The 27,887-nt window shown below is 35.5% G+C and overlaps 3 protein-coding genes and 1 pseudogene across 3 annotated transcripts; 2 read left to right on the top strand and 2 right to left on the bottom strand.

Annotated features, from left to right (window-relative positions):
* Positions 1-396: 396 nt before the first annotated feature.
* Positions 397-12,414, bottom strand: LOC135692557 (uncharacterized). The gene is made up of 12 exons (XM_065210728.2): positions 12,253-12,414; positions 8,988-9,080; positions 8,646-8,726; positions 8,174-8,242; positions 7,452-7,577; positions 6,641-6,706; positions 5,911-5,983; positions 5,072-5,147; positions 4,125-4,215; positions 3,303-3,397; positions 1,717-1,949; positions 397-1,200 (listed from the first exon to the last, which is right to left on the bottom strand). Exons 1-12 carry the CDS (start codon positions 12,346-12,348, stop codon positions 1,031-1,033), a joined length of 1,269 nt encoding a protein of 422 aa, XP_065066800.2. The 5' UTR covers positions 12,349-12,414; the 3' UTR covers positions 397-1,030.
* A 1,646-nt stretch (positions 12,415-14,060) lies between these two features.
* On the top strand, positions 14,061-15,311 carry LOC148960491 (uncharacterized). The gene has a single exon (XM_089111194.1). The coding sequence runs from the start codon at positions 14,199-14,201 to the stop codon at positions 14,844-14,846; it is 648 nt and encodes a 215-aa protein (XP_088967320.1). The 5' UTR covers positions 14,061-14,198; the 3' UTR covers positions 14,847-15,311.
* A 541-nt stretch (positions 15,312-15,852) lies between these two features.
* On the bottom strand, positions 15,853-26,789 carry LOC135692559 (uncharacterized). Its single transcript, XM_065210731.2, has 3 exons — positions 26,590-26,789; positions 16,466-16,581; positions 15,853-16,056 (listed from the first exon to the last, which is right to left on the bottom strand). Exons 1-3 carry the CDS (start codon positions 26,755-26,757, stop codon positions 15,969-15,971), a joined length of 372 nt encoding a protein of 123 aa, XP_065066803.1. The 5' UTR covers positions 26,758-26,789; the 3' UTR covers positions 15,853-15,968.
* On the top strand, positions 18,378-19,535 carry LOC148960490 (uncharacterized; annotated as a pseudogene).
* Positions 26,790-27,887: the final 1,098 nt, after the last annotated feature.

The following is a 27,887-nucleotide window of genomic DNA, read 5'->3' as shown; positions in this document are numbered from 1 at the left end:
GATTTGCTGAAAAAGGTTTAATTCGTCCCCTACCTCAAAATACCCCTGTGCTAATTTCAGGCCGTGGTACCCCGAAGCCTTCCTCGTAGCTACGTAGCTACAAAAATTTGTAAACAATTTAATTTTACAGTAATGACCAACTTTGAGGCTCGCGTCCTTATAAAACTGTTCTTATATAAGAAAGGGTGTATTTAGGTTATTTAATTATATGTTTGTGCGGACTGTGCCTGCTTACTCCGAGCATAGCAACCTTAATCGCCGAAGGATCTTTTTCATCGCAGATACGTGACAGAACAAGCGACGAAGACCATCTTTGCTCAGAAAAAATTCATTTCTAACCCCTTTTCTTATTTCTGTTATTTCTAACCCCTGGCTTTGGTTCTTATTTCTAACGTCATGCCACCCCATAGACTATCTTCAGATGCTGAAGACACCAGGTCAATGCGGGGACAAGCAGAGCTTCTTTTAGAATCACCATTTTTAGCATCGGGGAAATGCTGATAATCTCTTTGGTTTTGCCCAACCAGTCAAGAATCCTTAAAGGCAATCTGTCTCGTTGTGGATTGGTTAACAAGAACAATAGCTGGAACAATAGCCTAAACACGATTCCAGCGCTCCGCCTAATTTTTACAATGTGATAAATTAAAGGGGGACTGGAAACAATAAAAAATCCCTTTGTTCTTATAAGCAACCAACGTCGTGACAGATTGCTTTTAACATGAAATTGGTTATTATTGCAAGTTTACAATATTTTGTGCTTTGCACTAGACAAAAAGTAGCTGATTTTGAACGCAAAAAAAGGGAATGCAAAAAAGATCTGCTTTCAGTCTTTGCATAACACTTAGAATTTAGAAATTGTATACTAGATCAAACAATATTCGTTGCATGCAATAAAATCTTAATTACACAAAACATATTTAACACAGAATATTCAAACAATTTTCGCAGCGTTAAATGAAAAATACTATGGCGAAAACGAAAAGCAAGAATGACTAAAATGAAATTTGCGATAAATACTCTATTTTGGCTATCAGAATACATTTTGACGTAATCGATCATTAAGACGAGCAGCCCTCAGCATTGTTACTACACTCAGCAATGACAGTACGATCATAACATAAAATGTGCTTTCCCAGCCATAGTGTTCCGCAATAAATCCAACTATTGGACCTTCCATTATGGTTCCCACGCTTCCAAACCCTGAAGAAATTAACAAAATTATTGCATGCAAATACGTCACAGTATGACCAATAGACAAAATAAATATTCTAAGCATCTATTCATCTGCATTTAAAGTCACTGTTTATCAACACAAATCCATTTTATAATATCTTATCTCAAATATAACAAATGAGAAAACCAGTGGAAATAGCAAATACATTGTTTAAAATGAGGCTCGCAACCATTGCCATATTCGTATTGTGTACAAAAAAACAAGGCTCGGACTTCCCCCTTTGTCTGATATGTAAAACAGCTGTAAAACATGATAAACACCTTTCAAACTAAAGTGGGAAGAATTACAAATGTTCGGTTTCGGCGTTGTACCGATTTCTATTCTTTATGCATTTCACATTTTTGTATTCATCCATCAAATAATGCAAGGCATCCGAGGGGAGCTTGAGTGGGTCACGAATCTTGGATTATTCAACAAATTCATCAGGGCGTCAACTAGCATGCAGTACTCTTCAACCACGGTAATAAAAATCGAATTCTTACCGTTTATAAAGCCAGATACAGCGGATTGGGCATTTTCTCTTTCACCAAGTTCCGCTGCGATAGAACCAGACACAAACGCATCCGGACCACAATTACAAACACCCGCAATAAACATAAACGTGACGTTGAAGAGCCATCCCCATCTGCTGGTAACTTGGAACAGTACAAGTGCGATGGTGCTGCCAAAGAGTGCAATTACCACACCCCAATGTGTCTTTCCATGCCCAAGAAGCCTGCAAATAACTTTTACTGTATTTATCAAAGTAATCTAAGTATTAAACATAAAAAGGTTGTCAACTGCATATCAGGAGAACTTGGACAGATTTACAGGCCAAAACATCGCAGTCATTGCAAGAGCAACTGCAATCACGCATCCTATCAACAGATTACAATAACTTTCTGCTAAAATATCTAGCTACGTTTATAAAACATTAAATAAAAATAGGATGGTCTTTTCATTAAATCAATTTCGCAAAACAGATCAAAGCTGCAAAAAGTGTCGGCACCAGCCTGGGAAATAGATGCCCAGAACATTGCTAAGGGGGGGGGGGGGGGGGCAGAAAATTATGCAAAAATAAAAATTATATCAGAGATATAAGCTCAATATACAATATACATAAATATATTCTTTCACTTTCTTTCAAAGGGATGATGTAATGAAAATGATTTTATCCTTTTAGGAAGTACAAATTACAGATATACAATGTTGTACGCTTTCTTATAAAGAAGGGATTGCGATGTAATCTCTTTACTGAGTGCTTAGCATGAAAAAGCAGATAAAAAATTGTTCTCTCATTCAACACGTTTAAATAAAAAAATTTCAGCCACGAAAGGAACAGCAGAAGCTTTTCATTTAGAAAACTCATATAAAAAGTTGCGAGTGTGAACCATTTGGCAGCAAATAGCATGAGCATTACAGCGTAAAAATTCGATAAATAGAGAGTTAATACTGAATCTTTCTTGCTCTTGACAGAATGAAACTCAGGGCCATACAACATGGATGTGACTCGGCCAGGACTTACAAAACTATTCAACAGAGATATATGACGTCATGGACATTCTCTTTGATCAGAAAACAAGCGGAGAGGCTAAGGGTCTCTACAAATGTTGTAACTAGGATTGGAATAGAGGTTGAGTATATAGACTAAACGTGATAGCAAATAACCAGGGTAACAGAGTATCCATTATTTAGTCTCAGAAATATATTTAGAAACAAGTCCTGGAAACAATTTTTGCCACCGCAGCTGTCTACAATACTTTATCCCCGGATTTATGAGGCTCTGGTACCCAGGGTAGATAGCATGCAGTCAGGGCCGCCGAGAGGGTGGGGGGGCAAGGGCAATTTGCATCAGGGCCTCGAGGTCGAGAGGGCCTCATTAAGTAATGAATCCCGTTTTAAATGGAATTCATTAAAAATAACAGACTTATGCCCTGAAATAGTAAAACATTTTAGATGCATAGAATGTATCTAAAATGTATCCAACATTAGGTAGGGCAATTCAAAAGAGAGGTAATTACAGCGCAGATCCCTATTAGCAGGCAAAGAGTATGTTGAGGTGCTTCAAAGTTCAATTGAAATAATTCACCTATCCATTAGGAAACCGAGTGACGCAGAACCAGCAACACCACCAATTTCAAATGCTGTACTTAGTGCTCCGGCCATGACCTTTGAATAGCCAAGCTGGAAAAAGAAAACGCAAAAACTCAAACGGGGATACAAAAATAGATGAGAGTGACCAAGCAATCAAAACCAAGAAAACCATGAATATCTTAAAATGTCTAGTTTTAAGCTCCATCCGGCACCGCAAAATATATCCACATGCAATAGGAAAATATTTTGAATTTGTTGAATTTTATTCGTCTCAAAATCAAATTATTTCTATAGAATTTTAAATAAGTAAAGCTTTTAATATAAAGACTTTGTAGCAGTGGCAACATTTGGACATTTTGCAAAAAAATCTCGCGCAACAGGCGACATAAAAGTGAAACGTTGATAAATGAGCAGGGGGGGGGGGGGATTTTCTTCCGCTGAAGATTTTTACAAGGCAACGCTCTTAACCCCCCTTCTTTCATAGTTCACTGTTTACCAGTAATTGAATTATTTCATCATTTTGTTGGTAAATTTAAAATATTCATTTCTATCCTAAAAGCTTCATGCTTTCTCCAAACAAACTTGGACTGCTACACTAACGAATCCTGTTCCAACACTTGAAAATACAAATTTTGCACACTCTGACCCATAGATGGCACCCTCAGATGGAAGAGGTTTCGCAACATTGCTCAAAAATACATTTTACTGTATCACAGCTTATTGTTTTTTGTTCTTAACTTTTGACCAACTTCGATGCGATGCTCGTGTTATAATAAATTTGTTTTTATAATAAAGAGTGGGATTGCTGAATACTTACATTTTGAAACAGGTAGAACGGAAGCCACATGTACAGACAATATCGTACAAGTTTCATAAGGAAGGTTGTCCACGCCAATTCGGGTAACATTCTAAAAATAAAAACAGGCTTCGGACACATCTTCACGAAAGAAAGGTAAATCTACTCAGGTTTGACTCCTTTTTATAACTACAAAAAATAATAATAAAAATTTGCTTACCACCTGATGTTAAGAGACGAGTTTTGAAAAATATTAAAAGGCACCTTACTCTGGTTGGGCTGTAGCTAGTAGAACAGTGTCAATCTGTTAAAAAACTCCTTGTTTCAGCCCCCAAAATAGGTCCCTACTTCTGCCCCACCTACACCTTCTCCGCCTACTGCAGCCCAATCTACGAGTCCAATCAAAATCAGCGAACTACATCCCCGGCCTAATCTACCCCAAACTCCCCTCATATTCTAACTACCCCTACCCTCATGCTTCACCCTGACTCACCTACCCCTACTCTGGACACCCTAATCTGGCCGTCACTGGCCTTCAATGGATGTGGTTACCCTACATATGATGTTTCGAGAAGAATACATGGATTGCCTTTTGAATGACTTGTTTTGAAACAAACTCCAACATTTGAAAACACCATTTAACACAAAAGTTTTTATCACCCACAGCCATAGTCGTCTTTTTAGGTAATATTTCAATCACTCTTCTTTGGGATATTACAGTGACACCCCGGATGAAAGATCCTGTACTTTCCTGCAACAGGCTGAAATGGCTCCTATACTTTAACATAGCAATTCTTAAAATGAAGGTGTTAATTGGTTAACAATTATCCTGGAGGTTTTTAATCTGTAGTTTCCTTTATACAAGTTCAAATTGTATTGTCTTCACCCACTTCTCCTCATAATTGGGAGCATGGTTACATAACGTGATTACAACAATTGGTAATATACTAACAGAACACACTACATACTTAACTTTCCATAATTGAAAGAATGTCAGCTGCTTATCAGAAAGAACCTTTTTCCCGATCACAGTCTTCTGCAAATCTGAAAAAATTAGTTATTGACATAAAATAGGCTTAGGAGAAAAATTAGAACCTCGTTACATTTGAGAAGTCTACCTTTAAGAGAAGCAATGTGAACTATCCAACTGATTCAAGCAATACCAGTCTGGACTAATACTACAAAATAACCAGGCAATTATCACAAATACAGCAGGCCATTAACATAAAAATAGGAGGCGTTTATAATAAAAAAAAGAGCCAATATTCCAAAACAGCAGTCCTTTATTACTGAATCATTATTACAAAAGCAGAATACCACTTTTCAAAACCCAAGATGAGACTGTTTTTAAACGCGCTGTAAAATACGATTTTTGCGCTTTTGAGTCTAACTAGAAACCATGCACGACCAGTGACGCGGTCCAAAGGGTTCATTCATGGCTTTATTTCCTTGTCATTTCTTCGACGTTAAAACCTTGATTAAATGAAACTGAATCAGATTTTATATGTGACAGGTTTGCCGCTAGAGACCACTAATATATGTTCGGCAACAACAGCATTGTGAAGTTTGTGCATATTGTAGCAATACTCAAGTGTGCAAATCTTTTTAAAGCCCCTAGCAACAAGCGTGCAAGAAAGATATCTAGCTCACGAGATTCATTTGATACCAGGCTGTTTGAGTAAACAATCGATTTTTTCGACATTTAAAAACCTCTGACACGGGACACGAGTGATAAAATTTGAATTTGATATAAAAAAGTTTGCATACCAAAAATTAAATTACAAATGCTAGACAGAAACTGCCTCACCTTTGCCAGGAATTTCCATGTCTAACTCTTCTGGCATGTACAAGAACAGATACACAATTATGCCAACTGCAAACTAAAAAGAAAGAGTTAAATAATTAGAAATAAATTAAGATATCATTAGTAATATTTGCCGACGAATGCGCAGATGAAGTTAATTTAATCCCATCTGTACGATGGTTAAGCTATTTTAGCAACCAAATTTGTTGCAATTTAAAATAGCTTTACTAAACAACAGAAAACTGGGGGAACTTTCGCTTGCTTCATAATGAAAAATCATTACAATAATGTCAGGTTACAAGTGGGAAAATGAAATTTCGAATGTAGTGATTATTCGATTCGTATAGAGTAAACGGCAGAGAATGGAACTTGAAGAGGAGTTGGACAGAGAATAATCCGAGTGATCCAGCTATAACTGTTTGATGAAGTAGCAAAAAGGTAAAATGGAGCACCTATCCTCTGTATCATGCGCTGTAAAATTTCAATTAACATATCTTTTGGCACTGATAACGCAGAACATCCACATTAATGGAAAAGGCACGATAAATGTGACAGTTTTAGGAGGCGTCCATTCTCTGAGGTTCAATCGAATTTACGGAGAAATTTCTAAGGAGAAAACAAAGGCTTTGATATTAGGGAGAAATTTCGGAAATTCTTTGACTGTGATTCTGAGATGTCAGCTATAACAAAATATCCGTTGCCTGACGCTAGATTTTTAAGAATAAATTCTTACCACAATGATCGATGGGACCAGAAAAACCAACCGCAGATCAGGAGCAAACCTAGACTGGAGTTGAACCTAAAATAAGAATATTCATCCTCGATTAAAAAAGCTTGAGAATATCCCAGTAGAGCAACGCAATGAGCTGTTAGAGCCCACAGGCAGTGGCAAACTTTGGGGGGGGGCGACCGCCCCCAAATACTTTAGAGGACAATGGTCTTTTGTTCTAAAACAATGGGAAATGTGACGTCATCTTATTAAAACAATAGGCTTGCCCCCTAATATTTGACCAAGTGTCCGCCCCTGCTCACACGGCAGGTACCTGGAAATATTATTTGATACCAGCAATGGCTGCCTAGGCATCTTATCGTTCAGAGGGAGGACATTGCAAAAGGACAACAAGACAATTTTGAAAGATTAATGGTATGACAACGGATTGTTTCTGACTACAAATTTCTTTGAGCATTAGCATCAGTATTCCTGGTCGAATTCAGCCACCCCCTCTCCCCATGGAAACAATGTTGGTCGGCTATAAAATGATATTGGAGATGAGTAAAAATATTTTTCAAGTGAAATATATAGATTTTCCTCGAACAGTCAACCTTTTTACTGGGTAGGGGGAGGGGAAGCGGAAAGATAGAAATGAAAGAAAATAAAACAAGCTGTTAGGTATTCCAAGTAATTTTGGCAAGCACTGTATTGTTGCTTCTAAGACATGCAGGTGCCTGGGCATGAATCTTACTTCAAACAACTGGAACCCAAAGTTAACCCCTCATCAAATTTAACTAAATTCCTGGCTTGAAAGCTTGTAATATCTGCTTACCGCAAGAGCTGTACCCATAAGCCCTCCAGCAAAGGTGCAGGTTCCCCATATTCCAAATATGGTTGCTTTCTGCTCGTCAGTGTACCAAGATGATATTGCCCGCACACAGTTAGGCCAACATGTTGCCTGAAACAAATTTTAACATTTGTTATATATTGAAATGTGTGCCAATAGGTGCTAAATATTGTGTCTTAAGACGTCGCTCTGGTTGCACAACTTGGCGAAAGCGAATCAACAAATCAGCGAATCGGCGAATGCGACCATTTATTCAGTAGATCAATTGAGTTGAACTACTCAGCAAATGATTGCGCATTTGGAGCGAATTAAGAAGGTCAGCTTGTACATGCTCCAATGTCTATTCGCTCAGTAGAGCAACCAGAGCGAACACATGGAAACCGGCCTTTAAAACGACAAAGAGGAACAGCTATGATTTATAGCCAGAATTATGCAAGCCTTTCTTACAGCTATGCAAGAAGGTTTGCAAATTTATGCAAGTCTATCTTACAGCTTCATTAGCACCTTCCATTCAATACGAGATTCAGAGCCCCAGGAAATGCTGCCTTTTTATATCTGCACCATTCTACACAACTGTAGTCTACAGTGAAACTCATAGTAGCAACTTAGAGTCATCCTGTTATATGCATCAAAATCATAACTGTGAACTACAACAAAAAGTTTCATCAAAAGCATAAACCAGTAATAAAACATAAAATTGCTCATACCTGTGCAGCTCCGTTAGCAAAAAGCAAAAATGCCATCACATAAAGGCTTCTCCAAAATCCAAATGTCACCTGAAATGAAAGTAAAAAAGTGGTCATGAGAAATTTGGTACTGAATTTGAAAGTTGGCTTTTTGGTACTGAATGCAACAGAAGGGCAGACATGATAACTATTGTGTGGAGATCCTTGGCAAGGAGGGAGGAAGAGCATTATCCTAGAAAAATATGATTTAATTGATTGAGATATGTTATTGGCAGTATAGGAAGAAGTCAAGAAAGCCTAAGATTCACAAGTTTTTATAGTTGAATCTCTATGTTCAGAGTAGAACTAGAATAAATGAACTTCTTCTAGCAATATAATGCTCACAGAGCATATATATTCAAAACAAATTTTTTCATATCCAATCTGAATTGTTTGATTTGAAAAAATTAATTATTCAATAAGGAAATCTGTATCCGAAATTCCAAACACATACCATGGACAAAGCCGACATTACTAGATTTGCAGCTAAGATTTTTCTAGCACCATACTTATCACCAAGATTTCCAAGAAGCATCTAAAATCAGAAAACTAAGAGTTAACATAAACTTCAAAGTTTCAATTCACAATTTATTCAAATCAAAATCAAATTTCTATTTTGCACAGCTGGTTTTGATTGTACAAAAGAGGTTCAACCTGTTTAGTGTATGACTCATACAATATTACATCTTTGACTGAGTTTAACACAATTGATAGCAATACTCAATTAATACTCAGAAAATCATTTTAGTACTATCTTATGTACAAAGATACATAAATGTAAATGTTTCTAACTAACCTGCATTATTGCATATGGAAATAGAAGAGCTGTGTCCAACCATCCTAAATCTGTTTTGCTTAGGCTATGGGATGATGTTAGGTCAGACTTGATCTAAAAAGAAAACAAATACTGTCAACAAAATATTTGTGTGCTGAAGTACTCAATATGATAACTATTATTAAAGGCATTGAGTCATGATAAATAGACTGGGTATACCCTAAGTGCCAAAATCCGCTGAGTCATGATTTCCATGACTGCAATGCTATTGGTTGACCTTGAACTGGTCACATGAACTCACCTCGTACTGATTAACATAACAGTTTCCATCAATAGCAAGTTGTCAACAACGGATGCCAATATCACATGAAACAGCAGTGATCACCCCGAAACCAAATGACCCCTGATAGAGAAAGCCTATTTACCATGACTCAATGCCTTTAAGATTTTGCAACACAACTATTCATTTATTGGCTGTTACAAAGTACAGCCGAACACACAATAATTATCTTCCATATCAGGGTATAATATTTCTCATAAGCTGTCACTAACAATCATATCAATTAATCATATCAACATGATTTACCAACAACATAGTTGTTCAATAGTCTACCTGGAGGCTGAATTATCATTTTGTTCCTTTGTTCCACTAATGTAATGTGTATTCATTTATAATGTAATGTATTCATTTATATTTTCTATTAATATTTATATATATCAATATTTGTTGTTGTTTTAAATAATAATTTTCTTTAAAGTTTTCTTTTATGGGGTGGGGGGGGGGGCTCTCTCTCGATAAGTTTATCTATTTAGAGAGCTCCTCCTTAATCAGTCTATTTTATATACAGTCTCATATTTATCTATTTTTTGTTTGATGTCATAAATTTGTTATTATTGTAGTTGTATTCAGTTGTTTTGTAATATGTATTAGATTGTATATAAAATAGATTGATGAAAATGAAAAATGAAAATGAAAAAAAAAATAATGTATGCACATGTTATATCAACCCAATGCCTAACTTTTATCAACCAAAGAGCCTGTACATTCTTTTGTATCTTTGAAACTAAACTAATAATTTGGTTAAGATTGACATGGTTTACCAAAATAAATGTCTGGTAATATCAAGATCAATGTGGCATGTCTGGATCACACAAGGGACAAAAAGAGGAATTATATGATTTTTTTATAAGAAGTAAAGATTCTGCAAGATTAAAAAAAGTTCAAACCAAAACAGTATATATAAAATTTCAAAACTATCCAAGGAAATCCTATTATTCAACAATGTTCAGAGCACCAGTAGTTGAGTAGGATAGAGTTACAAAATTGAATCATTTATTATCACATTGGTCCTCAGATCTGGATATGCTAATCACTTGCATTTTTACCAGTGCTACACATCATCAGAGCACTGGTAAGGCTGACTATACCAATAAACATTCAGAAATCTTGATCGTCAAGGAAATGCAACAAACTTTTCTGTCGGCTCTAACACTTTTCTTTGTATGCTAGAGTGTGGATGTTTACAAACCCCTTACAAAAGTATTGCACCACCTTGTTCAAAACACTTTTTTGTCAACTTTTCAACCATAACAAACATTTGACTGCATGAATTGGGTGAATGGGTGTATTTTGTAGCAAATTTTGGCAGGAAATTCTTGAAAATATTACTGACACCATAGAAAACTTAAATTGAAATGTTTATATATAAATTATGCAGAAAATTTTTTGTTGTAGAAATATAGAGCATGCCTAAAGGAGAAAAAAATTACAAATGAGAGACCAATCACTCTAAAATATTTACAGGAAAGAGGACTTCAATTTTCAAAAAATTGTTGAGCAAGTTAGATGCAGCCACACCACAGCTGTGAGAATTTAAAAATATTTTCTTGTGAGTGCTTCAGTAGCAAAGAAACCAAGCAGTGCATGTGTAAAAAAATGATGTTAGAGGGGAAAGAATTTGCCTGTTTCACTTTACGGCATTTACACTTGGGACACTAAAGCACATGAAAGTGGAGGCTGAGCAAGGTTTATTTATTTTAATATCCTTCCAGACAAATTAAAATGAGTGTCTTACCTAAAATACAAAATAAATAGTTACCTGAGTAAAAGGAAACCATTCTTATAAGAATTTACTTCCAAACTAAAAGAATTCAAGTTTTTCCATGGCATCCATCAAATTCAGATTAGCACATCGAAGAAAATTTTTGGTATCTTACAAAACCAAAGTTAAAAAATGGATTTTGAAGAACCAAAGAATCATTCATTAAAAGAATTCTCCAGGTTTGACATGAAATTCCACAATAATGCATTGCCCAATAATATCCAACCAATTCAAGAAGGCTCAAAGTGGCTTCAAAAGGTTGCGGCTCCAGTCAAAATATCAAAACTTGAAACTGTTAAAAGATGTTTTTTACTGTCATTTTTTAAAAGGTGCTCTAAAACGATTGAAATTTTGATTGGTGATTGTTTCACTTCTTACCCACTCCTATTCGCCACTTAAAAACACAATCAATTTGCACAGCTTTTGATAATTCTTGTGCCATTTCACCTCCTTCAAGGTGATGCAATACTTTTGTGAGGGGAGTGTATGTAGGATACTGGGCAGAGCCTTGTGTTGATTAGTTTCTTGGTTCACAGATAACATCAGGGAGCGAAGCAAGGAGCCCACAGTCTCATGCCAGATAATACCCACATAGCCTTCTTGCAAATCATATTAAGACATCAGGAAAAATATTTGGAAAGGGCATTACAATATTAAGCCCTGTTTGTTTACCTAAGTTTCACATTTCAAAAAGAATTATGGTTGTTGAGATTTAGGGATAGTTATGACGCAAAAAGATACACATCAAAGCATTGATCAAAGTGACATCTGCTTTGCTTTTCTTTCTGCCACAGACAGCATTGGACTAAGTGATTTTCTTAAGGGCAATAGTTTTTAGTTGCTGACCTTTGCCTAAATATAGAAATTCAATTTGTGCTTTAGGCTTAAAGAATCTGATGATAGATAAAATTCATTTTCATCTGAAGATACATTATAAGCCTAGCCTGCAAGCAAAGATGCATCAAAATTCTGTTGGTCCAACATTCAAATTGATTGTTTTAATGACTCTTATTGCTAATAGAGCCAATTTTTTAATATATATCACCAAAGACTAGACTGCATACTTTCTTTGTCCATATCAGTACTCATGTTTGCAAACTTGACAATAACTGTCATCAAAAATAATGATATGATGATCAAATCATTATTAATGCCATCAAAAAGGCTCGCTGTTAGATACTTACGACACCTAGGGGCTTCCTGAGTAAATATGTTGATGCGTAGGCAATCCATGAAACTGCAAATGTTAAAAGTTGACGATTCCGTATTGGGTTGGACATTTTGTCTTCCTGGCAAATTTGTAAATCCACCGCCACGTCCGAAATTGAATTGGATTTGATGGGGACAGGGAAAAAAGGGATCAAAAATCCTTCTTCAGGTTCTTGCATAGTTCTTGCGACGCGTTTGAAGAGAAACGGGGGTAGACAAATCAGCACGAAGGCAAAATAAACAGGACTCCATTGCTTGGCAACGGAAAATTTACGAGATTCCGTTTTGAGCCTTGTTATCATTCCTACCAATAAGGAAATAAAATGGGAAAGTGGTGTTGAACCCTTCTCATGATATGCATACTATCGGAACTCAATTCGTTTTGTGGAAAACAAAATAAAGAGGAAGTATGTATATCTGTTTTAGAGATGGGCAGTATAACTGGATCTTATAATAAGATAATTCCCCTTCTCAATAACTATATATCGTGATAAGATGATATTTTGGCTGAATAAGAGTATCTTGCAATAAGATACATATTTTCGAAAAATGCTTCAAAGATACAAAATATTCAAAGACACAATACTTCTGTCAATTTTCATAGATAATGCACGCTTTCAGTGAAGTAAAATCTCAAGATCGGTGGCCGTCTTTGCACTATGGTCTTTATGGTATGATATTTGGGGTAGAGAAATTAGCCGAGCGCTTCTTTTGCTTTGCTTCAATGAGTGAAGGGAAAATGTGCTACACTGCCGCTACCTTCATTTTTGCAAGGACCTCGCAATAAGAAACAAGTATCGGGCAATCGGTAAAATTAAGACAATTAAATTTGTTGATACAAGGCATTTAAGAAACAATAAAATTTTGAAAAAGGCAAGAACTCGGATATTTCGTGAAAACCTTTTGATAAGACTGACTGGTTGGCATAAAAATTTAAACACAGAGAGTGAAAATAAACTTTCTCTAAGTACAGCATAGGAACTGTGGTGGCGCCAGTGGAGGGCTAGGGGGCTACAGCCCCTCCGTCGGAAGCATCTAGCCCCCCATCGGAGGAAATCTTAGGTTATTTTCGGAGCAAATTTGACAAAATAACTTACGATAACTGCATATTTTAATCATTTTAGCCCCCCTCTCTGTTGGAAGCTCCAACCCCTCTGTCGGAAGATTTCTGGCGCAACCACTGCATAGATCAGAAGCAAGGGCTGGGCCCCGCTTGTTAATGCTTGAAATTGGTAAATTTCTACTTTTACTATTGTTTTTCGCAATATTTTGTGCTAGAGCCCCCCTTGTTGTTTTGATAGCACTACATCACTAAGGGTCACGTTTCTTCACCCAAAGGAAAATTCAGCGTTGTAAAAAGATATTTTTTCTTAGAGTATTTCTGACCTGTTTCATCTAATCATCTTATATAAAAAATTAAAAACTATTTATGATGAGCATTTGTCACTTGCAAGGTAAAAAAACCAAGAGAAACGGCAATATGACAGTATTCAAGTATTCAACCCACCAAGTATCTAATTTCGAAGAAGATCGAATTAAATCTATGGTTATTTAAGTAAAATTCAAATGAAAAACGAAGAAAAAATAAAAGGAAAAACGAAGAAAAATTTAAAGGAAAAATCAGATTTTTAAGAAATGAAATTATTAAATGACATCACATCTGAGTTCTCAACTTTTTATTGTTATAGGATAATTAGCATATCCTTGTTACATCATCTCAGCAAAGTCTTGTCATGTTATACCCCCGTCCTGCTGCTAAAGTTGTAAACAACTTATGAATGAATTACGTAATTATGGCGAGATTGACTTTGGTTGCGCAAGAATAAACTACCTCTCGGTCTAGTTTGTCGAAATAAGGAACGATATTGCAACATCAGGAGTTCGAGTATTGATGTTTTAAAATCAAGGATTTCGCTTTGTCATGGAAGATTCAAGCAGGCCTTCGTTTGTCTCGAGTAGTTCTATTGAGCACAAAGTCTTCAACTCAAAAGATGCCGAGGATAGGGAAGGCCAACAAGCTACTTTGGCAGATTTGTTGAGCCGATCAGAGTCTTCATCACCCGAGCCTATGCCAAAAAAACAAATGGTATCAGTTGAATCAACCGATAAAGGAAGTGATGATTATTTGAAGAAACGTGCTAGGAATAATCTTGCCGTAAGAAAGAGCAGGGATCGTTCGAAGAAGAGAATAATGGAGACCCAAGAAAGAGTGGAACAGCTAACTCGCGAGAACGACGAGTTGAACCAGAAGGTTACTCTACTTTCAAAGGAACTAAGCGTGCTGAGGGCACTGTTTACAAACGGTGGATTCACTGTACCTTGTAATCTTCAAATCGTTGCACAGAATCCAAGTGTTATGCCTGATTCGGGGCGAGAAGACAGCGTAACGAAAACATACTCGCAGACTAAAGTCGCCTCGCCATCATCAAACAGCAACAATCATACGTCAGTTATAAGAACAGCAAGCGCAAACTCGCGGCCTTGTCATGGGGTTATATTGGTATCAGAGCCTGGTAAAATGAATTTAGATATCCAGGCCGGTATAAATTTTAAGTCTGAACGGCAGTAAAACTTGAATCAATGATGAGTTAATTTGGGAAAGTAGTTCGTGCGTGGTCCGTACACGGCTTCAAGGAGATTCAATAACAACACATGTACAGTGGTGAAGGAGCGGAAGGTGACGGGCTCCAAATATCTTTGCAGTAGTGAACTGACGGAATTTTGTAGCACATATACATTTACATATAGCTACGTGGTTTTGATTTAATCAGTTAATGTGATTGGGCAAAGTTGACATGGTCTAACAGATGACAATTAGTCTATAAATATATTATGTATATGAACACTGTATTTCTTGGCAATGTTGGCCTAGTACATGGATGGTTTTCTTGGATGGTGGAAATTTTGGGGAAGAAAGTTCATTTGAAAGGGTTCCTGCAGTCTTTTGAAAAGGGCAAAGTGTTTATCATTTATCTTTGAAACATGTTTATTTTAATAAACAATTTTATCCAACGATGAATTTCAATTTATCTAATCTAGTCATCAATTCTATGCTTTCTAGAAAAACCTGAAAATTGTAGAAATTACATGTATTTATGACCTGCAGAAGAACTCAGCCGTTTTTGTTCATTTCCTCTGAGCTTGCTATAAAAAGAATTGTGGAACTTCCCCCCAATTTAGTGGAGACAGCCCTTCCCCTCCACTAAAAACGAACAAAATCTCAGGGATAGTTAAAGAGTTTTCATAACACCATTTAAAGATTTTTATCAAAAATGGGTATAATATGTATTAAACATAAAGTTGTAACTTGTTAATTTTTAATGTCATTGATAATATTAATGGAATTTTATTATAGCAAGCAACTTTTCATTCATATTATCTCTATTGCCCCTAAATAGTCATCAGAAATTGGCAAATCAATTCACAAAAACAAATCTGTATTAACTCATCTCAACTCTCCCCAACCACTGAAATTTTTCTTACAAGTTGCTGATTTTATCTTCACACCTTTCATAAAAAATCTCAATAAATCAAACAATACAAGACATGGAATGCAGTGAAACATTTTAAACAGATACTTTTTTGATAAAACCAATTTTATCTTTGAATGAAACTAAACAAATTCATGTACACTCTGTCATTATAAACAAGCAGCAAATGAGTTCAAAATTCTTGACTTCAACAAATTCATTCACTCATCTCCATCTGCAATGGCACTTTCAGCTGCATCTAGTTCTGCTATCCTTTGCAATGCCTCTTTCTTTACATCCTCCAAATATCTGTGTTAAAAGAAATTGTGAATCAAATAAGCATCAACAATAAATTTTCTTTGATACTACATTTTTTACTTGGCCATGTACAGTGTGACTATTTCATTAGAAATTGGTAACCAATCTTGTCTTGATAGGCTACAAAATTATTGTTTTACATACATTTAAAAATACATACAAGGTTCATTCAATGGACATGATATCAAACCAGGTTAGGGCTCTTATGTTTCAATTTAAGTGCTTACAAGTTGCTTTCAGCAAACATGTTTATAATAACTGATGAGGCACCAAATTAATTCAAAATTATAGTAGTTCATTCATGACTTTTATATGCCCCAATAATTTTTTGTTTTTTCTTTCAGGAAGTGGTTTAAAATCTTATCATAAAGAAATAGACAAAATGATGAAATACACATACTCAGATTTTGGTTTGAACATAATCGTAATTGCCACTAAGAATATACTGACACCCCAGCCAAGGTACCAGACCGCCTCCCAATCTTCCCATTTTCGTTTTTCTCCAGGTTTCAAAGGCTGAAAAAGTTTGAAAATCAAAATGAAAGAAAGGTAACAAAGTTGTAAAAATTGTAAATTTGCAAACAATACAATTCTGCTACTCCTAAAAGTTCAATTATTTGTTTAAAAGCCCTTAAAGACAAAAAAATTAAAATAGAATTAATTTTCTTTAATGAAAAAAGTAAACAATATTCTTCTTAGATTAGTGACCAGAATCTTTTTCAAAAAGTCTTGCCTAAATGGAAATTTTACTCTAGATATCTCTTAGAGGAAGAGCAAGATTTTACACATCAAGGAAGTCAGTTTTTAATGCAATGCTGTAGCTATAAAGAAGATTTTTTATATGATATGGGTAATTCCATATCAACTTGACACAAAAAAATTGAATTGGACACCAATGTCTCAGATTTTTCTATAGTTTTCTTCAAACTGTTCACCATGTCTTAGAACCACTACAGAAAAAATTTCAGCCTGCTATAACATCTTGTTTCTGAGATATTGCTTTTTGAATTACGATCGTTTACGCCCTTAAGAATGGTGGCAACGCCCATTTTTGATGCGGTCCATTTTCAAAAATTTGTCTCTAATTTCTTAACCAAATGACATTTTTGGGTGAAAATTTCCAGTTTGGGGTAGTTTCATGCGCAGATTTCAAGTATTACATTAAAAACACAATCCTAGCTATCATTCATATTTCATTGATTAAAATAAACTTAAATACATCATATGCGGAAATTGAAAAAATGCATGTCTTTGTTTTCATATAATGTTGGGTGCGGTCGATAAACCATTTTGAAAATTTACAGAACTGTTGTCTATAGGTATAGATATATACTGAAGAAGTTATGAGATGGTAAGTTGTCCTGTTTAAGAAAAAGAAGCTTTTAAAGTTATGATATATTTCTAGGTATACAGAACAACTTGTAGTCACAACTTGAATACCTTTCTTCATCTACATTGTATTTCTATAGCAATATAAACGGATTTAAATCAACATAATTAACTACACTGAAATTATATGTCATCAATTTCTCTTTTTGAGAGAGAGAAAAGCCTATACCTGTATAAAACATTTGATTGATTTTATATTATATAAATATATATTATCAAATGCTATAAATGCATGTAGTAAATCTGAATATTGTATATCTTTGCTAGATTTATGTCCTCAAAGAGATCCTTTATTGAAAAATTTCCCCTAATTTCCTTCAGAAGACCTTTTATTTTTTGTTAAATTTCCTATACCTTCTCATAACTGCCCACTAGTAGTTTCCCTGTAACTGTTAAAATCATTTGCTTCCTGTAACTGTTAAAATCATTTGCTTCTTGTTTTTGGTTTCTTTTCTTAGATAATAAAATTTACACATTCATGCAAATATCAAAATACAGTTGTTATGAGGCCATTCTCTAACTAACCACAAAACAAAATGTATTTTGATGATTATTGAAGGGTAAATATTGGTCAACAGCTTGGCAGACATTGCTGGGGTACCATAAAAGCCAGACTCCAATACCCATGACCTAGACACTAACAACAAAAAGGACCCTCAACACCAGAAGGTTTTCAATTCCCATATAATAGTAGTTGATCACAGTTGGTTGTGAGCATCCTACAATCCCGATTTAATCTGTTATAAGTCATTTATCAATCTAGATCCTTTTGTTGTTGGTCCTCAAGGGTCCTGTAACGAAGGATCTAGAGTCTGGTTTTTACGGTATGCAGACAGGCATGATTTGTAGTGTATGATGTTATGTGATGACTTATATTGTGGAGGTGCTTCCAAATCAACTCATGTGATGTGATGTAAGGCATGATGAGGTAATATTTATTTTGAGACATGTGTACTCATGGGCAGATTTATCAGTTAGGAGTCAGTTTTGGTTTGGGTTGCAGGTGAAAACACAATTTAAGAAAATAAGTATGTTGGTTAAAATTTTGGAGAGCTATTCTCTTGGTAATCTGTTGGGGAGGTATGTCACAAACTAAGTTTTTCAAAGACGTCTGGTTTAAAATTGCTTGCAGAATGAAGCAGTGACGAGAAATATCTTGTAATATGGAGAACAGGCTTAGAAGACAGTATAGGCAGCACAATATGTTATCATCACGAGCACACAGTTCTTAAGAGGTATGCGAGTACAAAAACAAAATGTTGCAATCCGTTCAAAATAGAAAAACACACTGCCAGAGGCTCCTTGAGAGAGATTAGCTTAGAAACTGCAAAAGAAATGAAAATTTTAGGAATCAATGTTACTCCCGGAGACAAATTATGTCGTGCATGCAGGATCGAAACTGACAAGCACAAAGAGTAGCTCCCTACAGGCTCATATTCTTCCAGTAAAGTAGATCACGATGATATCATTGAGCAAATGGAATTGGAAATAAGTGTTGAAGACATTAGAGAATTTCTGAGCTCTACTCTTAATGAAGCAGAGGTAAGTCAATTGAAGTTACATGCTATTGGTCTATAATTTCCAAGGAAATCGAACGAAATACCAATGATTCAGATATCATGGTAGATCTGATAAAGGAGAAAATTAAAGTATCATCTCGGAAAGTCAAGATACAGATTTTAACGATGACACCTTTGTCATGGACAGTAAGAAAAACTGCTAACTTCTTTGGAGTCTCAAACTACATGGTCCTCCAAGCATTCAAACTGCGTAAAGAGCATGGTATTTTTGCAAGCCCAGAGCATAAGAAAGGACATGCATTATCAGATGATGTTGTGCTCCTTGTTACAGATTTCTATTGAGATGATGAGAATAGCAGGCTACTTCCAGGGAAAAAGGATTATGTTAGCATTGGAAGGAATCAACATATGCAGAAGAGGTTAATCCTTTCGAATCTAAAGGAGCTCTATTCATCATTCAAAAAGCATTCAATGATATCAAAATTGGCTTTTCTAAATTTTGCATGCTAAGGCCAAAATGGTGTGTAACTGTTGGGGCTTCTGGTACATATTCTGTTTGTGTCTGCACTTGCCATTAGAATATTACGTTGGCGCTCAATGCAATAAAGCTAGACAAAGATTACCATCACCTGTTAGAATTGATTGTTTGTAGCAGATATAAGAAAGAATGTATGATCCATCTTTGCCCTAACTGCCCTGGGATTGAACCCCTAAAGAACTACCTTAGAGAACAACTGAATGCGAGACCCAGTGACCAAGATGAAACGAGTGCAGATGCAAAAAAAGTAGATAATATCTTCGCCGAGGAAGAGGATTACAGTATAACATTCAATCAATGGACTAGCACAGACAGGGCAAAGCTGATTAAACAAACAGCACCACTTTCAGACTTCATAGAGCTTGTGGCTGAGAAGTTAGACAAGATCACTGTTCATTGGTTCATAGCTCGCACCCAAGGGAAACAGTGTAAGGAAGACTTGAAAGAAAGCGAAGTCATTGTCCTTGTTGATTTTGCTGAAAATTATAAGTTTCTTGTACAGGATGAAATACAGGGATATCACTGGAACAAATCACAATGTACCTTACATCCAGCTGTTGTCTACACAAAGAAGAATGGTCAGTTGGAGGATCACTCCATATGTTTCATATCAGATAATCTAAATCACAACGTAGATATGGTGTGCCAAATTTTGAAAGAAACTTCAAAGCACATAATTGAAAGCATCAATCCTCAAGTGAAATCTGTCAACTACTTCTCTACAAGTCATGACAAGTCATGGCAAGTCAACATGTGATGGTGTTGGGGGCACAGTTAAAAGAATAACATCATGAGCAAGTTTGCAACTACCATTTGATAACCAAATTCTAAGTGCAGTTGAAATGTTTAAGTTCTGCAAAGAGGAAATCAAAGGAATCAACTTCAAATTCATACCAAAGGAAAAAATGGAAGTAACAAGGGCAAACCTCAAGACAAGATTTTTGAATGCAGACAGTACCTGGTACTAGGAGCTACCATCATTTTGGTCCCTTGTCCAGTTCGGGCATTGGTGCAAAAAGAACGTCAATTGATGAAAAATATGCCTTAAAATTTGATTTTGCATTGGAAGTAGAGCAAATTTGCACTAGCTTCTCACTAAATTCTTTTACAATCTGTCTGTATGACAAGGAATACTGGATCGGGCTGGTAGAGGAAATTGATTCAGCTCAAAAAGACATCATAGTAAAGTTTATGCATCCGAAATGCCCAGCAAGGTCGTATTCCTGGCCAATGAGGGATGATGTATGTTGGGTACCAGAGTAAGACATACTTTCCACAATTAATGCCCCAACAACAGCAACTGGAAGGCAGTACAAACTACTTGCAGCTGATGAGGAAATCTTTACCAAAATATTTATGAAATACCATTGATAAGGACATAATTTCGTAGAACAAAATTAAAATGGATTCTATTACCTGTCTTATTTTCTTGATAAGCTTGATTATCAAGAAAACATTTTGAAGCAAAATAACATCTAGATCCACTTATATTGCTATAACAATACAATGTAGAGAAGAAGGGTATTCAAGTTGTGACTACAAGTTGTTCTGTATACCTAGAAATATATCATAACTTTAAAAGCTTCTTTTTCTTAAACAGCACAACTTACCATCTCATAACTTCTTCAGTATATATCTATACCTATGGACAACAGTTCTGTAAATTTTCAAAATGGTTAATTGACCGCACCCAGCATTATATGAAAACAAAGACATGCATTTTTTCAATTTCCGTATATGATGTATTTAAGTTTATTTTAATCAATGAAATATGAATGATAGCTAGGATTGTGTTTTTAATGTAATACTTGAAATCTGCGCATGAAACTACCCCAAACTGGAAATTTTCACCCAAAAATGTCATTTGGTTAAGAAATTAGAGACAAATTTTTGAAAATGGACCGCATCAAAAATGGGCGTTGCCACCATTCTTAAGGGCGTAAACGATCGTAATTCAAAAAGCAATATCTCAGAAACAAGATGTTATAGCAGGCTGAAATTTTTTCTGTAGTGGTTCTAAGACATGGTGAACAGTTTGAAGAAAAATATAGAAAAATCTGAGACATTGGTGTCAGGGCTGTTTGAAATGATATGGAATTACCCTGATGGACTATAATTGCAATCAATGAAATACCATATTCTCTCTTGTATTCCCACCTCTCCAAAATCCCTCATGCAGGTTTGATTAAAGTAAGAAATCAATGGTTTGCAAATGTGCTTTGAGTTTTGAATGATTTGTGGACATTCAACATGTTGTCTTGCCGTTTTATGTAATGACAGAAAGGTTCAATATCGTTTTAGCCAATCAGAGTCGTTTTTCAAACAACTTTCAGCAACATTCTTCCCAACTTACAAGCCTACTTTTCAAAAACAGGATGACGAATTAATCCCACTTTTAAATAAGGAGGTTGAATCAAGAAACCCACAGTTGGAGTATAAGAGACAGAATATTTTGAGTTTGAAATGATGATTTGAAATGATTTACTGTAATGCTTTCAAGTAAAGAACTGGCAAAATACACAAAATTCTTTAGTGAGACTATGGTCTAACATCTTTAGTCACAGTCTTCATCATTAATCTGTACATTGTAAGAGAAAGAGAAAGGTTTCGAAAAAAACAATTACTCAATTATATAGCTTTGAAACAAGAATAATGGAAACCAACTAGAAAAGATTGTTTTTTAGGGACAGAATGCAAAAATTGGACCATGCTGTCTATTATAAACTTCATAATTCTTATGACTTATGAAGGGTGATACATAACACTTACGCCCATTTCATGTGCCCAGTTCCAGGTCAACCAATAGCATCACAGTCATGAAAAATCATGACTCAGTGGATTTTGGCACATTAGGTATACCCAATCCATTTTATTATGATTAAATGCCTTTAATTATTTTTGTACTGATAATATATAATTTGTATGTTGACAATATAAAATATGAAATTGAAACTGAACTGATTAAACCTATTTACAGACTTTAGATGATTAACAGCAAAGAATAATTCAAACTGAATCCGGTTGCATCTATTGGCCCAAAATTCATTTTTTAGTACAACATCATTTGAAAATTTATTGTAGGAATTCTATTGAATAATGTAAATAACATGGAGTTTGATAATTAGGCCTGTTATTTCACATTTTTCCAATACTTATTTCTATATGATATTTTTAGTTCAACCTGTCTGCAATAATTTTAGAATCTAAAAAATCAAACTAAAAAGATGCTTTAAAGTAGATATAATTTACAAGTAGAGGTATTCTTCAAAAATAAGCTTTTTAGTCTAAGCTGGCGTTTGAAGGGGTCGATCAAATATATTTTTCTTGCCTATTTGTTAAGATCTACATATGTTACCGAATGCCATGAAAAGCATTACACAACATTTGTTACCCAGTAGGAATTAAATTTAACTAAAAGATTGGCTTAAGGCTAACCCTAATGAGAGGCCCTCCCATGCTATTTGATTTGATTGCATAACCAATTCTATGCAGACCAAGAATCAAAACAAATTCAAAAAAACCTAAAGGCAACACAAACTGTCTGTTGTAGAGAACAGTTTTAAGTTGTTAACTGAAGATGAAAGTCAGGCCTTGCTCTAAGCAAAATAAAGATGCTCTTATAAAAACCAACTCCTAAGAAAATAGAGGTGCTCTATTTTGCAACACCATTTTACCCTTTCAGGCCATCATTAAATTGCTTTCCGTGGCTTTTTGAAGGTGCTTTTAGGCACTCTTGTGTTTGAGAGACCATTCAAGAATGTCAAGCCTTTCAACCAAAAGGCCAAAACCAAATAACTAGCTACAAATTCTAACCCTATTTGTACGATTTTACAGATGTAAACATCTTCAAATTATCATACAAAATGCTATTGGGTGAGGTCTGGAAAGTAGATTTAGCCTTTGCTTCATGCAATATAATTTTAACAACCAATTTCATTACAAATATAAAAAAAATTAGCTGAAAAATAGACAAAAAGTTGTTTGAAATATGAGTTTAGTATTGATAAAAGTACTGATCTGTTCCATGCTACTAAAAAGGAAAACTTGTTATTGAGAGGTTTGGTTGAGGCCAACCAATGAAAGCTTCAAACTTTAATAATGCCTGCAACTACAAGGTTGTAGGAAAAATGGTTGGGAAGAAGTTGCATTAAAGTTGCAACGGTTTCTGGAGTTTATCAATTGCTAACAACGAGCTTGACCAAGTTGGACCAAGTGCAGCCCCAGAGAATGTGTGATAAAAGATAAAAATGAAATTGAATTATTTGCTACCTGAGTGATAAAGTTTTATTTGCATATGTTTACCACACCAACTGTTAAAACTCAAATCAAGCCCTTAAGGGTATTAATTTTGACATTTTTGGTAAGGGGCTTACCAAAGTGGGGGATTAACACCAGGGTAGGAAATAATAAAACTATGTGAAAGTCCCAATGGAAAGCTAGCATTTTTACATTTTGCAAATTACCATTGACTATAGTAATGTATAATGTAAAGATCTCTTCAAAAGCCTTGTCTAAAAATTCTATGCAAAATTTGATGTAATACATCTTTACCCCCATATTTGAATATTATTGTCCTGGCATTACCTATGCAGAAAAATAAATTACAGTCTAAATTTGACATTAGAATTCTACAAAATGATTATCCTTCATTTCTCAGTGATGTTTTACATGTTTTATACAAGCACAGTTCTTAACATACACTCCCCTCACAAAAGTATTGCACCACCTCAAAGGAGGGAAAATGGCGCAAGAATTATTGAAAGCTATTGTTGTGCGAATTGTTTCTTTTTAAGTGGCGAATGAGAGTGTCACTGAAGTGAAACAACCACCAATCAAAACTTAAATCTTTTTAGAGCACTTTTTTTAAAATAACAGTTTCAAATTTTAATATTTTGACGGGAGCTATGAACTTTTGAAACCGCTTTGTGCAGGCCTGGCCGTTTGAGGCGAGCGATAGCTCGCGCTCGCCTCCACGCTCCCCTCGCAACCTGAGGCGAGCTATGAATTGCTCTCCTAAACAGAACATGAAGGAAGAATCGCTCCCCTAAAATTTCCTATTCAGAGAATTATGAAAACGCACAAGGGTTAATTGGTTTATTTTTGTAACAGCGATTTCTCCCGTCATTGCATTTTTTGCAAATAACTTTTTGCTTGTTGGGCGGTCTTTGTTATGATAGGCATAAACTTCGATCTATTTGGAAAAGGATAGTTAACCGAAAGGTACGTTTGTAGCGATTAGAACCTTTCAATCTTAAGAAAACAGGAATATTTTTGGAAGGAAAGTCAAAGAAATTGGTAGGAATTGTAGATTGGGGGATATATCAAAACAGCAAGTCCCTTCCAGCAATAGAAACAAAACTATCCCTCAAAGAGAACAAAGTACTCTGTCTTGCAGATCAAAAACGACAACCAAAACATGAAATTCCACTATCCAGCAGCATTTACTGAAAAACCCAGATTGGATGGAAAACTATAACAGCGACATGTTTGGCATTAATGGCAAAGCCTGATCATCGTTCCATCTAGCAGTTTGTGAATCTATCTACTATATAAACATGACCAACCGCTTTTGTGTAGACATAAGTGAGTTCGTTTTCACCTTAGGACTCCGTTGGTAACATTTTCAATAAGAAAGCGGCACTGATTGGACAACCTCGACAGTCATGTGCTCGCGTTTTCTGATTGGCCTATTTCGATCCAAAACTGGGTATTTTAGCATAGATTTTTCCATCTATGTTCTGACGTTTTATTCTCTGAAGAGTGCTAGACGTATAACTTCAGCTTGTTTTAAAAATTTTTTTTTCAAAGCCATTTTCAAATTCTGTACAACAAAAAGATTGTTTTTGCAAGAGAATTGTTGTTTTGTGTTGTGCCAGCTTTACATAAAACTGAGAGAGTCTGTTCTTTCTAATACTTCAAGTAAAGGGGGTGCCTAAGTCACGGTTAAAGCAAATGCAAATTGAAAGAAGTAAAACAGCACACTCCTGACTGAGGCTATTACATTAAGGCAACCGACAGATACTAAAGGGGCTTATTAAGTCATCTGTCGATTGTCTTTGAAGTATATTCTATGTGTTTCTGATTTAGCTCGCCTCAGCAAATGAGGGGAGCGATTCACAGCTCACCTATAAAAATACAAACGGCCAGGCCTGTTTATGCCTCCTTGAATTGGCTGCCTATAATTGGGCAATGTATTATTGTGGAATTTCATTTATATTATTGTGGCGTCAGCAAAATTTGCAAACTTTTCCTGCCGAAATTTGATAAAAAATATGCCTATTTCACCCAATTCATGCATTCAAATGTATTGTATTGTAAAAATATTGACAAAAAGTGCCGCCATTTTGAACGAGGTGGTGCAATACTTTTGTGAGGGGAGTGTAAGAGTTCATAACTTAAATTAGCAGAAACACTTAAAGTTCTACCAAGTTCCATTTGAGAAAACTCCAGGCCTTTTCGTTTGACACATCCATCACTTGTGATCATGTCAGCACTCACGCAAACACAAAAATTAGAGTATTTAATCGCTTACACAAAATAGTAAATTGGGAGGAAAAAATGCAAGTAACATACACAATACAAAGCTGGTATGATATATCAAAACACAAGAAACATATAGAAGCTGATTTAACCACATCTCAATGGAAATATGTCACTGAATATCAAATCCATCGCAAATGTTAAAGAACTGAATTTTTAAGAATGTGTAAGGCACTTAGTATTTGAACTACACTACATTAGCCCTTGAAAAATTGTCTGGGCAGTTAAAGCATTTCTAAAAAGGTTTGGAACAACATTTTACAATCATCCAGCAATACATATCTAATATATGACCTTTGTGGATATACATAAAATTTAGAAACGAAACTCATTTATGTTAGATTAATGTTATTTTTATGTTATATAACATAAAACATATCTATTTCAGAGGTCGAAAGGCTTTTTGATAAGATACAATTGGCATTTCTACGGATTATTCTTCCCGGCCTCCACAGGATGGACAAAGACCAAGTGGCAGCCCACACCACCACACATCACTATAATGAGCACCAAAGGTTGAGGAAAAAATTATCTTACCTTCTCGTTGAATAGGAAGCCATTTGGAGGCTCTCTGTATTTTGTAAATATTCCATCATTTCTGCTTGAAGACACTATCGGCAAAACCCGTCTAGCTAAAGGTAACCTTACAGATGGTTGTCTAGCAAATTGAAGCACTAGTCTCGAGCATCCCCCGAACCCCGCCATCTTGATTAGGATGAAATCTTTGCCTCGTGATCAGCTAGAGGCTTAAATGGAAATTAGGTCACAGAACAGATTCTGTGACAAGGTATTTCAAAAAGTGAAGATATAGTCATAAGACTATGGTGAAAATGAGGAGATGGCTCATGTGGAATTTTCCCATTATAGGATAAATTGTCAAATTATTATAGGATAAAGTATAAATTACTGTGACTAGTGGTATCTCATGAGCTCAACAACAAGATTTTGTAATTCGATATTTTTGGGTCTGATCAAACTCCTTGGCTGATACTTTTGGGTCTGTAAATTTTTTTTAATACTTTTGCGTGCAATTTAATAACTGCGGATTTTCTTTATTGTTTGATTGGTTAGCAAGTCGGCATAATGTGCTTAGTGATTATTTTCCTGGTTTCATGGCACTTATTTTGTGCAGGAAGACGATGATCTAGTTGGTACTAACTCGCTTATTGTAATTATTTATAATTTAGCTAGAACATGTATTCCAACTTATTGTAAAAACAAATCACTGGTATTGAAAAAAACAAATCACTGATTACTCAGCAAAATATCAGAGGATTTGGTGCTAAACGTTTAGATAACGCCTGTCAAACTAGAAGGGCGCTGGATAATTGCCACTAATGAGAAACCCTGTCTGTGCCTTTTCTAAAAGTGAGTTGTTTGACACGATTTAAACATCATATTCAGGGGCGTAGCGTGCATGGGGTGTGTGTGTGGGTGGGTGTACACACCCAACTTTCAGAGAACTGGTCGATAGAATTAAATTTATAACAAAATATTAACGTAACAAAATAATTTCTGTCGGAAAAAATATGGTTTTGCATCTCTTACACCCCCCTCCCCCCCAGCGAGAATGGTCACGCTGATTTCCCCCAAACCCCCAAAGCAAATTTCAGCAAGAAAGTAAGCGTTGGAAATTACCAAAAGTGATACTTCATATCATAGGGCTAAAGATTTCCCAGTGATCGGAGCTTTAGGAAAATATGGAAACTCAAGTCTAAGGGTCTTCTCGAAGTGTCGAATTTTGGGTATAGAAGTCGTAAGTTTGGTTGAGGAGTCTTCCGATGGGTGAGCCATTACCCCTTCCATACATTCACGAGTGAAATAAGTGAATTCAA

This window comes from Rhopilema esculentum, chromosome 3 (genome assembly GCF_057945365.1).
Source record: "Rhopilema esculentum isolate cy_ngs chromosome 3, ASM5794536v1, whole genome shotgun sequence".
Taxonomy (NCBI): Eukaryota; Metazoa; Cnidaria; class Scyphozoa; order Rhizostomeae; family Rhizostomatidae; genus Rhopilema; species Rhopilema esculentum.
Note: the sequence above shows the minus strand (reverse complement) of the source record. Positions and strands in the feature narration are given on the sequence as shown.